The sequence below is a fragment of the Ovis aries genome, chromosome 6 (genome assembly GCF_016772045.2).
Source record: "Ovis aries strain OAR_USU_Benz2616 breed Rambouillet chromosome 6, ARS-UI_Ramb_v3.0, whole genome shotgun sequence".
NCBI lineage: Eukaryota > Metazoa > Chordata > Mammalia > Artiodactyla > Bovidae > Ovis > Ovis aries.
In genome coordinates, this window is record NC_056059.1 from 92,595,276 (window position 1) to 92,607,942 (window position 12,667).

Genomic DNA, 12,667 nt, shown 5'->3' on the forward strand with positions numbered 1-12,667 from the left:
TGTCATGTATATTTCCCCACACCATTAATGGATGGAGATGAAGAGGAAAGATGTGAAGGGGAGAGTGTGGAGACCAGTGTAGAGTTTTGTTGTTGTTCAGTTGCTAAGTCGTGTCTGCCTCTTTGCAACCCCATGGGCTTCTGCATCCCAGGCTTGGTGTGCCAGAGAGTTAGTGGCCCAACAAAGGCCAGGCCCAGTCAGAACCCAGTGGTGGGGAAGGGTCAGCCAGGCAGAGGAGGGTGGGCTGCTGGGCTAGAATTGCCACCTCCTGGTACAAGAGAGAATCACTTTTCCATACGAAACTCATACAGTTTCTTTCCTTTTTAAATAGGTATTTACTTATGACCGTGCTGGGTCTTTGTTCCCGCACACCGGCTTTCTCTAGTTGCGTTGCTTGTTCCTGCGCACCGGCTTTCTCTAGTTGCGTTGAGCGAGGTCTGCCCTCGAGTTGCAGTTCACGGGCTTCTGATTTCGGTGGCTTCTCTCATTTTGGAGCACGGGCTCTAGGTGCACCGGCTTCAGCAGTTGGGGCGCTCCGGTTCAGTAGTTGCCTGAACAGGTTCAGGACCTGTTGCCCTGAGATGTGTGGGATCGTCCCAGACCAGGGATTGAACCTGTGTCCCCTGCACTGGCAGGCGGACTCTCAGCCACTGGACCACCAAGGAAGGCCCTCTTGTAGTTTCTTAATGGGGATTTGAGTTGAGGTGATACGAGGTGTACCAGTTGGGGGCTACAGTTCCTTGGAAAAGACTGTTTTCCTTTGCTTTTGTGGCTGACCTGTAACTTACACTTGGATGTCTAGGAGCCGGCTGGCCACACATTTACCTCCTAAAATGTGCCCGAGGCAGCCTGCGTGCAGTGTGGGCAGACTGTCCTTGGGATCTGAGCTGCCTTTAGGATGGGAGGAGGTTATTTTCTTGGAATTGCTTTAGAGATAGTTTTGTGAGATCTGGGCTGGTTTCCTGGTACAGTGCTCCTGTGTATCCTGAGAATGAGTAGAGACCCCAGACAAAGGGCTTCTAACCGAGACATTCACTTTTAGCCGGGTTTGCACCATTTAGTCCTGCCCTGGGGGCTTGTGAAACTGACTGTCTTCAACCACGGGAATGTGCTTTCCGAGGCAGCATAGAGGATCCCTTTTTGTGTATACAGGTTCAGCTGATAGAAACTTGACCCCAAAATAGCCTCAACACAGTCAAGCCTACTTTGCTTATTAAGCTGGAGGAAAATGGTAGTTGGTAGTGGCAGAGGCCATCTTTATTTTTTCATAGAGGTTTTCTCTCCTCTTCCCTCCCCCACCCCCAATCCCCATAGACATGGAACAGAAGGGACGGCAGAACAATGGGACCCATGTGCCTCCACCCTCATTCAAACCCAGACAGCGTTGAAGGGTGAGGGGGCATCAGTCTGGGTTCCGGTCTTGGTCCTGCTCCCACTGGACTTCTTGACTTGTCTGGGCCTCAGGTTCTTTATCTGTAAAATGAGGAACTGGGCTGGATCCGGGGATAGTAAGATCTAGTAGGAGTACTTTTTCCAGAATGTACCCCCGAGGAAATAAATGCGGTGGGTTCTATGAACCATGCAGTCTCTGTCCCAGTCATTCAGTTCCACCCTTAGAGGATGAAAGCAGCCAGAAACCCTAAAAGAACAAGTGTGGCTGCATGGCTGTAAAAAAGATATTCACATCCTAAAAGTGGAGGGTTCTGCTTTAATGTTTGGTGGGACTTTTTAAGACTTCAAGCCCAGAAGACAGCATCTCAAGTAACCCTGAGAGAACTGCTCTGAGGAGACGAGGGGAGGACCCATCAGGTTATATAGTTTTGCCACAAAGGGCAGCTAGTCTGAACTGATCGTTGTTGATTAAAGAAAACCAGATAACCCAAGTGAAGGAATTTAGTGCTTCTCTATGTACGGGAAGATGCAAGAGTCTGGACTAACTGAAGTCATCCCGCTCATTTGCATTTTGGCTGTCCCAGGCCAGTATCCTGTGTTTTTCACATCAGGAGCTCCCTTGGGGCTCACAGTGGGGGGTGGCTGCAGTTTGATGGCTGCTAGACCCCAGGTATTCTCCTTCCTGAGTTCCCTCAGGGCTCACCAGCTCACCTTGAAGGGCTGTAATCGCTGATGACTGTGACGTCCGTGTTTTCTGATAGGGCAGGAAATATTCCATTTCTCAGCTGTGTTCCAATAAAACTATAGTTAGAAAAACAGGAGGGGCGAGATTTCCCCTTCAGGCTCTAATTTGGCAGCCCCTAGACCTCTAGATCATCACCTGGAGCTAGTGAGCTGCCTGCAGAAGTTAGACTGCGTGTGACTATTTCTGAAGTCTGTTAGAGGCAGTTTACATCCCCAGCATTCAGCACAGCTGTGCTCTTTTCAACTCTGGAATTTGAAGGCTGTAATGCAGGCCCCTGGATGGTGAGGATTTCCTGCTGCTGCCCCATCTATGCATTTGAACGACAGTTTCTCCTGCAAGGCCAGGGTAGTGCCTGCCACAAGAAGCATTGCTGGGTGGGTCCAGCAGGCTGTTCCTGGCAGAGCGGGGTCCAGCCCACTGCTTCGGCCTCCCAGTCTGGCGGTGGAGGTCCTTGAGACTTGAAGAGAACGTGCTTTATTCACACATCTCCCCTTCCTCATTTGGATCCATTTCTACTGGCCTTAGGGTTCCTTTTTGAGGACAGAAAAAGCAGGAAATATAGAATATTGGGTTGGCCAAAACATTTGGGTTTTTATGTAAGATGGTATGGAAACGGCAATGAACTTTTTGGCCAACCCAATATATCTGCATCATCAGAGCCTTTACTCTTTTTCCTGTGTAAGAAAATAAGAAATAGAAGTAGACCTTCTAAAAATAAATACTTCCTACCACCTCAGTTCCTGGAAACCCTGGAAGCAGTTTCTCCTCTTAGAGACCCATTCACTCAACCTCAGGTGGCCCTCTTGGTGCAGGCAAGATCCTTGGGATGTAAAAGTCAACTCTGATCACAAGTCTTGGCAGGTTGTAAGATGAAATGAACTTGGTTTTCCTCTCCTTGCAAACCACCACTTTACAAAGAGCCCAGCCTCTCTCCTGGAGGAGTTTCCAACCTTCTGGGCACTCACTTCCTGTGGGCCTGACCCTGAGGGTTCACTGCGTGAACGATGACACAGTTAAGGAAAAGCAAAAGGCACAGATAATTTGAGGGATTTCCTGGAATTTCACCATCGAAATCATCATGCCTGGATGCTCATGCTACTGCTAAGTCACTTCAGTCGTGTCTGACTCTGTGCGACCCCGTAGACGGCAGCCCACCAGGCTCCCCCGTCTCTGGGATTCTCCAGGCAAGAACACTGGAGTGGGTTGCCATTTCCTTCTCCAGTGCATGAAAGTGAAAAGTGAAAGGGAAGTCGCTAAGTCATATCCGATTCTTAGCGACCCCATGGACTGCAGCCTACCAGGCTCCTTCGTTCATAGGATTTTCCAGGCAAGAGTACTGGAGTGGGGTGCCATTGCCTTCTCCGCTGGATGCTCATAGAAGACATTTTTTCCCTGTGCATTTAGGGTGAGGTTGGAGGAGTATCAGCGAAGGACTCCAGGCTTTTATGTTCTCAAAGTAGAGGATTCCTTCTCAGGTGTACAGTGAAGGCCATCCTCCCCTCTGGGCGCCACATGTGTTTATACCATGTGTTCATAAAATACAGGTCTGTAAAGCCGAGGCTCATGAGTGGCGGCTCCCCTGAGTATTACACCAAACCAGGAGCCAGGCGAGCTCAGGGACAGGCCACATTTGAGCCTTGGAAGTGAGTCCCAGGCACAGAAGCCAAGTCTGTGCCCGGTATTGTCCTTCAACCTGCCCGCATTCAGAGTATTGTCTCTTTTGCCTTGTGGCAGACTCTTTCTCTCTGTCACTATGCATACATATCTCCAGGTGTCAGCCTGCTTTTTCTGTTTTTTAAATGTTTATTTTGGCTGCACCAGCTCTTAGTTGCAGCTTATGGGATCTAGTTCCCTGACCAGGGATCGAACCAGGCCCCCTGCATTGGGAGTTTGGAGACCACCCGGAAAGTCCCTTCCTGCTTGTTCTGGTGTGCATCTTTTACACCTGAAGCTCACGGCTTCACTCCAGCCAGAGCACCCGTGCCTTCCTAGGACTCAGGCCCCCCATACCCGGGCCCCTTTCTGGCTGGCATTTGGGGAAGAAGCGGGGGCCGGATGTCGCACAGAAGAGGGGATGGGTCTTGTCTCTGCCGCTTGTCTCCTGGGACGCCGCTGCCCCCTTCCCAGCACTCCTTGCACGCCTCCAAACACCACCTTCTCCTTCGCTCTGCCTGTCAGGTCATATACAGTGCTCCTTTACTGCCCTTCTCTTGAGGTCACACAGCTTGCAGTCCCCTGAGACTTCTTTGTTTTTAGGAGCACCAAAGCCTTGCTTCTCCGGCCATGGGAGGTGAGCTCCCACCTGAGCTAGGTGGCCGAGGTGCACGTCCCAGCTCTATCATTTCTTCATCGTGTGACCTGCACAGATTACTAAGCTCCTCTGTGTCTGAGTTTCTCCGTCCATGACATGTGTGGTGATAATAATACCCACTTCACTGTGTGGTTGTAAGGATGACGCATTTTCATGTGTAAATTCCTCCGCTAACCCGGGTGACGTGTGGGACTCCAGCCTGCCCTCCCCTGGTGGTCCACGAGACGTGACAGGGAGAGAGCCGTTCTGCGTGACTTACCTGAGCGAAGGATGGGCTAGAGTGTCCTTGTTCTCCTTTGCCTTGACCTCCATGGGCAGAGCCGTGTGCTACCCAGAGCTGTTGAGAGAAAATGAGAAGAGAAAAGCCTGTGTTTCAAGCTGGCTTAAAGCCTCTTGAAAATATTGTTCACTTCTCCCTTGGAAGAGGGTATTAGTAAGTACAATTACAAATGAAGTTGGAAGAGCTAAAAATTGCAAAAGGTGTCATCCCCTTAGGTGTCTGAGTGGATACTATAGGGCCAGTTCCTTCTAGGGGGGTTCACTGGCTGGAGGCATTGGGGAGGGTGTCCAGTCTCTCGTTCACACATGGATTTCTGCAGGTGCCTGGGGAGTGTCATCTGTGAATGCATATCTAAGAAATTTACTGCACTGGACTCCTTGGAGTGGGGTTTCCCTTTCCAGCATGTTGCTTGTCATCTCCAGTGTCAGAGCTCTAGAGCCACTTCCTGTCCCCGGATGCAGCCACCTCATCAGCAGCCGGTGTTCAGATCATCTGGCTGCAGCAGTATCACTCTATCCTTTCTCTGGGATATGCACTTTCCAACTCGGGGCTGCAAACTTCCCTATGAAATACGTTCTACATCATGATCTAGTATATACATTGCATGAAACAATATCTGCTGTTCGTGTTTGCACTGCATTTTTTTTTTTTTTTTCTGTCCTAGGCTCTCAACTTTTTATTTTTAACAGATAGATTAAGACCCTCAACTGGGTCATGACTCAATTTGAAAATGGATTTCCCAAAACGGGAGGCTAGGCTAGGCTGTGTCTGGGACTGGCGAAGGCAGAGTCATTCTGAGAGTTCTCAGAATTCCAAGTAGTGTTACCCAAACGAGATTCTCTCTGTGGGTCACTTAACAAAACTTTCCATGATTAATCAGATTTGGGGAGCTCTAAATTAATCAGTTTAAACAGGTTTTTGTTTTGTTTTTAAACTAAAGGCCTTTTCAGAGCACTTAAGACAAGCCTTGGTTGGCATACTAGTTACTGTCCAGTCACCTGGAAACATTTAAGAAGTAAAGAGATTGCTTTGCCTTTGTCGGACATCCTGAGCCAGCATCTCCAGGAGTGGAGTCTAGAAAAGTCCAGTAAAACCTGCCCAGACAGTGCTGACGTGCTGTAGGTCTTGGGAGCCCCTGCACTCTGGGGCTCTCCAAAGAGAGGTCAAGGTCACACGTTGCACCTTCCTTTTGTTCTTTCAGCCTGGGATCCCTTCTTTTGAAGATTTCTTGAAATTAGTGGTCTTTGGAACACATTTTGGGTCATGTTTCTTGGTAGTGTTTCTATACTATTGGCTTGGCCAACAGGTTCATTTGGATTTGTTCCTAACATCTTAACGGTAAAACCCAAATGCAGCTTTTTGGCAAACCCAGTGGGTGTTCCACTGCTTGTTAGGAAAGGGAGACATATTCATTATCTTAAAATCAACAAAAACTGGGTTCCCTCCCAGAATTTAATAGCAGGGACAGGTCATCCTCTGCCTTTGGCAATTCTGACCCAAGTAATGCTGTTGAAGAGTTTACTGGAAGCTAGCAAAGAAAATAAAATTTGTAAATTATTTTGTACCTTTATTATCCCGTGCATTTCTCTGTATCGGTGGCTATAGAGTTTAAATGTCAAGTCCAAATATTGCTATTGTTAGCCAGCACTAATGTTGGCTACACTTGCTTTTGTGTTCTAAGATAATGTGAAAGCCAAATATACCTCCAGAAACTTGAGACTCCTAATTGTCCATTACTGGGTAGGTAGTGTTGGTACACTTGAGGGTGGGAGAACTTATTTTTTCAGCAGCCAGTAAGAGCACTGATCATGGGAATAGAAACAATCCTAATTAAGATATTTGTAAGTATGTTGCTATTTTTCCCCTCCCACCCACCCCCAACTTGCATGGCCTTTTCCTCCTTCTGCATGGACAAGTGTGAATGCTGGGGTGGCTCTGCTTGGAGCCTGGGGTCACCCACAGGTGCTCTTCATTTTGGAACCATCTCTATGGATGAAATTGGTCCCTGGATAAAGGCGGACAGTTCTGCAGACCTGTGTTACTGTAACAACTCTTGTTCTAGGGATAGTTCAAGGGAGAGCTAGAAATAATAATTTACCCACAAATGTTTCTCTGTGTGAGTGGGTGAGGGTGTCTGTTTTTCTAAGTTGTGTCACCAATGGTAGTTTTTCTGTGAATATATTTGTTCTGATTTGGAGGTGAAACTGTCCATGGCATCTGCTTTAAAATATCGGGCCCTAAGTTGTGTAGACAGTCAGGAGGTGGATGAGGTTGAAAATAAAACTCCTCCCTGCTCTATTTACAATTCATAATATCACTTGAAGAGTAGTAATTTTCTATAATATCTTTAGATATACTATTGTCTATTTAAATGGTTCACTGAGTCTGTTTTCTGAACTGGGGGTTGGAGGGAGCTGAGTGGGGGAGATGACATTTATCCAGCGCTAATGTCATGTCAGATGCTTTCCTCCATCTGCCCACATTCACCTCCCATAATCATATCCCTGGAAGGCAGTGTGTCCACATTCATATAGAGAACATTGAGCTGAGAGGCTGTGCTCTTCCTCAGATCAGTCAGGAAACTGCTGGGAACCTCAAACCAGCCCTGATGGCTCTTGTCTGGCTCCAGTGCCAATGCATGTCTCTCCCCACACCGCCTCTAACCTTCTAAAATTCTAATCATGTCTTCAGTGTACTGATCTGGGAGACACTGGCCCGCCCAGGCTGGCCCTGGGTGAATATACACAGCAGACAGCTTGGGCAGTAAGAGACATCCCCTTAGTGCTCGGGGCTTCCCTGGTGGCTCAGTGGTAAAGAATCCACCGTCCAGTGTAAGAGACTTGGGTTTGATCCCTGAGTGGGGAAGATTCCCTGGAGAAGGAGATGGCAACCTGCTCCAGTATTCTTACCTGGGAAATCCCATGGAGAGAGGAGCCTGGCGGGCTATGGGGTCACAGTCCATGGGGTCACAAAAGAGTGGCAACTAAACAACATCAACGTTAGCGCTTACTGTGCTTGCTGCCACATCTCCGGCTCCTGTATGCTTGTCTTTCTGACCCTCACATAATTTAAAAGAGGTGGTGCCATTTCATGTGTCCCTGAACCTGGTAAGTGGCAGCCTTATCTATTTTGAGGAAGCAGTTGGTTAGAAATTGTCTGAACTGAAATTTCTTATCATGCAACTTCACAACACTGTCCTTGGTTTGTGGCTTTTGAGTAGTCTTCAGGAGACATATGAAGCAAAAAGGAATGAATTTCTGGGAGAACTTCAGAAGAAAGAAGAAGAGATGAGACAGATGTTTGTCATGAGAGTGAAGGAGAAAGAAGCTGAACTTAAAGAGGCGGAGAAAGAGGTGAGCCATCTGTCCTGCATCCGGGGGAGGCACAGAGGAGATAAACGCTTGCTACGTGTATTCTATCAGAGGAGTGGCCTACCAACCTGCTGTGAAGAGTAGGACGGCCAGTCTCATTCCTATTTCATGGATGGGAACACTGAGTGTCCTAAAGATTAAGGGGTTTATGCAGTCACATACCAACTTAGTAGCAAAGCCAAGACTAAAGCTAAATCTTAGATCTCTGGGCCTGATCCCAAAGCCCTATAGTTCCAGGCCAGGGTAACTGTTTCCTGGATTTCTTTTTTATTTCTTAAAAAAAATTTTTTTAAGCAGTATTTATTGATTATATTACTTTTATTTTGAGAAGTTTCTTAAAATACAAATTAGAGCTTTTGGTCTATCACTTTTGATATGGAAGTTCTTTCTAATAATTAAGCATACACACTAAATCATTACCACTTTAAAATAGTTTAAGCACACAAAATATACCTAAAACTGTACAGATAAACATATATTTGATTATATAAACATATACGCCCCTATTATTAAAATTAAATCAAGAACTTAATTTAGTTGCCATTAGATTAATGTAGTGTGGAAGCTTTTAATATCACTTAATTAAATGTAAATGTACCCTTTTTATTTGCATTTGTTTCTTATACATAATACCCTAAATATACTGCTAAATGTGTGCTTCAGTTCAGTTCAGTCACTCAGTTGTGTCCGACTCTTTGTGACCCCATGAACCACAGCACACCAAGCCTCCCTGTCCATCACCAACTCCCAGAGTTCACTCAGACTCACGCCCATCAAGTCAGTGATGCCATTCAGCCATCTCATCCTCTGGCGTTCACTTCTCCTCCTGCCCCCAACCCCTCCCAGCATCAGAGTCTTTTCCAATGAGTCAACTCGTCACATGAGGTGGCCAAAGTACTGGAGTTTCAGCTTTAGCATCATTCCTTCCAAAAGAAATCCCAGGGCTGATCTTCTTTAGAATGGACTGGTTGGATCTCCTTGCAGTCAAAGGGCCTCTCAAGAGTCTTCTCCAACACCACAGTTCAAAAGCAGCAATTCTTCAGTGCTCAGCCCTCTTCACAGTCCAACTCTCACATCCATACATGACTACTGGATAGTATATTGTAAAATAAATCACAGTAAACATTTTCAGATATACGGATTATTTCACATGGTGATGAGTAGTAATTTGTTTTCATCTTAAGTAATATTTTCATTACAGTAAGAGTTTTCACAGAGTTCACAATGAAGGAATCAATTCTCCTCGGATTTTAAAATGACCCAATTCTTTAGCTGATATAGTTTAATGAATATTACTCATTTTCTCCTGTTAAAAGATAAACTGAGATACATGAAAATTTATGAGTCTTTTTGCATGGACATCAATTGGAATCGGGCCCCGTGGATTTCTGAGTAACACTTATCCCACTGAGAGAAAGACATAGGTTTGCCTTGATAGTAGATAATGAAAAATCTAGAGTTTACTTAAATAGCTAAGTACGCAACATAGTTTTGCTGCAGAGAAAGGAAAGTTGAGTCTTATTTGCTGTTGGCTCTAAGTATCAAGTGAATGCTGGGTAAAAAATCTAGAATCATTCAGTCAGGACGTTTCCCTCCGTTGCTCCTTCCCTTTCTCTTCCTGCCTCCCCATCCGCGCTTCTTCCCTCTCCCCGTTTTTGTTTCTGCATTGTGATATTTTTCTAAATTTAGTTTGTCAAGGTTCAGAAATTTCTCTACATGCTTTTTTTTTCTACATGCTCTTTTTATTTGAATAGTAAGTATACGTCTATCTGTAGTCATTATGTAAGTCTCCAAGTAAACATGTATTATTTATTTTGAAAAGAACTACTCTTACCGTTAGGTGAGTTTCTTACTAGGAGCATGGATGATTTTCATTTTCTTCTTTATGCTTCTTACAATGAATATGTATTTTATTATCCAAAAAACTGCACGGAGATTTCTCTTAGTCCTAAGGGATCCAAGTCTCAATAGAGCACAGGGCTCCACAGGGTGCTCTTCACACCTCTGCCTGGCTCAGCCCTAGATCCAGATCCCCTCTGGGAACTGGACCGCAGGCAGCACCACATGTGTATTTCTGAACAGACATAAGCAGCCTTAGACCAGCCAGCATCCCTCCCTCAAGCTTGTTCTCCTCCTCTCCTTTTCAGCTCCACGAGAAATTCGACCTCCTCAAGCGGACACACCAAGAGGAGAAGAAGAAGGTGGAAGACAAGAAGAAGGAGCTGGAGGAGGAGGTGAACAATTTCCAGAAGAAAAAGGCAGCCGCCCAGTTGCTCCAATCCCAGGCCCAACAGTCTGGGGCCCAGCAAACCAAGAAAGACAAGGATAAGAAAAAGTAAGCGGGTGTCACCCCCACACAGCGGGGTCTCTAACAGTTTATTCCTCTTGCATGTCTCTACTTTTCCCATTTGCAGACTGGAAACTGGTCTGTTACCAGAAAGATAAAAGCGAGTATTTTCTCTACAGTGCAGGGGAGACGATAAAGGTTTTTAAAGTATTTCTAAAGGGTACACAAACACTCATGTCTAAAACTTGACCACACGATCAAGCAAGCAGGACTGGAGCCAGCTGTCGTCTCCAGTAGCATCTCTGAACCGACACTAGGACTCTCGAGAAGACAGTGTATTTCTCTTCACTACTCTCTGGAGACAATCCTCCTGGCTCTTGATGAAAGAGCATCCTAAAATTATGATTGTTAGAATTATTTTTCTATTCTCTCTTGTAAGGCTTGAGAAGCCAGTCATTGACCGTCTTGTTCCCAAAATGAAAGATTCAGAAGAACTGCCAGTGGCCTCTAGTTTTCCTCTGAACAAGATGATGAATTGTTTTATTGTGAAAATGAAATCAAAATGCCCATCCTATTAAAACACTTCCACCAGCTCTCAAGACATACCTGTATCCACACACACAAAGAAATTTTTTTTTAATATAGCCTTGATTTAATGGGCCAGGGGGTCAGACTCTGCTCGAGTTGTCACTCCCTATGACATTCCAACAGCAGTGGCCTGAAGCCAGTGGGAGATTTGGGCCTGCCTTGAAATTCTGTCATTTGACACTTTGTGGCAAATCACCTGAAAGGCTCGAGGGTGCCATTTTACGACAATTACTGTTGGTCTGACAGTAAGCACAGAGGTCAGTACGTTACCTGAGAAGAAAACCTTAGCGGCAGCCAGGTGGTGAGCCCATGGGTGCCACCCTCTTTGTTTAATATGTGACCCTCTGAGGGCAGCGAGGAGACAAGTCAGAGCATGTTTCAGGATTCTTGCTCTCCACCCTCAGATCCTAAGGTGCCAGGGGAGAGGCTGACAACTAAGTAAACACTAAAAATGTTGGTACTGGAGCAGGCAGAAAATTACGTTCTTAGACGTAATACGGCAGACACGCGGGAGCCTGCGTGGTCATCAAGTCTGATCAGTGGACAGTGAGCACAGTAGTGAGGTGTTCACTTCATCTCCGTCAATGTGCAGACCTGCCCCCGCAAGGAATAGTGTTATGTGGTCTGTGGTAGAGACCAGCATGCGCTGCTCCAGTGACGTGCAGAGAGAGTTTGCAGTTCTTCTCTGCAGACCTTGACTTTCCAAGCGCTGAGCCAGCAAGCAATGTGTGAAGGGAGCACAGGAGCAAGCAGATTTTCTAAGCAATAGAAGGTAGTCAGTGTAGGTGAGCTGTGGTGTTAAATGGGGTTGGTACAGACCCAAGTGATCGAAGGACTCCAGGGGCTGAAAATTGAGTCATGCTGGATTAATTCTGAGTGACAGCTGCCTAGATTACAATCCAGTTGAAGAACGCGCTTTGTAGTAGCTCTACACATTGGGGGCAGTGTCGGTCACTAATGGTGACGATCCCCATGCAGAGTCAGAGACTAGTGATTCCTTTAGGGAAGACACAACAAAAGCCATTTGGCGTCATACCCTTGTTGATCCAAACCAACCCAGGATAAAAATAGGTTTTGTGTGGGTATGTGTGTGTGTACACATCTATAGGCATGAATGAAATAGAAAAAAGCTGCTGAGTCATGGTTTAGGAAACCCAAAGTCAAGTTTTCTTACCCTGAAGCACAAAGTGCATAAAGGTACACGTTTTAGGACTAAACATGTTTATAAAAGACCAGCAATGTTCCAAGGATATCTCATTTATACTGGATGTGCCTTTAAGCAATAAATATTCCAAGAGCTGATCAGCATCGTGCCTCCGTTTTCAACAGTCTCTCTAATAACAGACTTCTCCATGTAAGGAGGTTTTTCTTATCCTTTAGAACGTTTTAGGTTATTTTCTTCCCAGCCTTGGGCCTTAGCGATGTAGAATGCTTTTCAAGTTTATGTGAAGTGTGTGTGAACTCTATTTTAGCCTTATTTATACATTCTCAGTTATTATTAATGGAGTTAGACTTAATTTTGGTGCACAAGAGTCACCAGATTTTGTGCTTGACAACAGCACGAACTTTTTGGTAACTTCTTAAAGGCACTTAAGCTCACTTTCCCATTTGAACAGTGAAAGCAATTGCCAGTTGGAGGCCAGAAGTGGGAAAGTGAAAGAAAAAAAAAAAAAAATCACTTCTCTTACTGCCA

General features: G+C 45.7%; 1 protein-coding gene and 1 long non-coding RNA gene across 5 annotated transcripts in view; one reads left to right on the forward strand and one right to left on the reverse strand.

Annotated features, from left to right (window-relative positions):
- The window catches only part of SEPTIN11 (septin 11), a 106,000-nt gene that overhangs the window by 80,568 nt on the left and 12,765 nt on the right, over positions 1-12,667 (forward strand). For all 4 annotated transcript variants that reach the window (XM_027971118.3, XM_027971119.3, XM_027971120.3 and 1 more), the window contains exons 8-9: positions 7,949-8,081; positions 10,247-10,434. In XM_027971118.3, coding sequence (XP_027826919.1) covers positions 7,949-8,081; positions 10,247-10,434 — 321 coding nt within the window. The remainder of the gene's footprint in view (positions 1-7,948; positions 8,082-10,246; positions 10,435-12,667) is intronic.
- Positions 1,241-4,835, reverse strand: LOC132659972 (uncharacterized). Its single transcript, XR_009601094.1, has 3 exons — positions 4,708-4,835; positions 2,104-2,177; positions 1,241-1,473 (listed from the first exon to the last, which is right to left on the reverse strand). It is a non-coding gene; the product is annotated as an uncharacterized LOC132659972 (long non-coding RNA).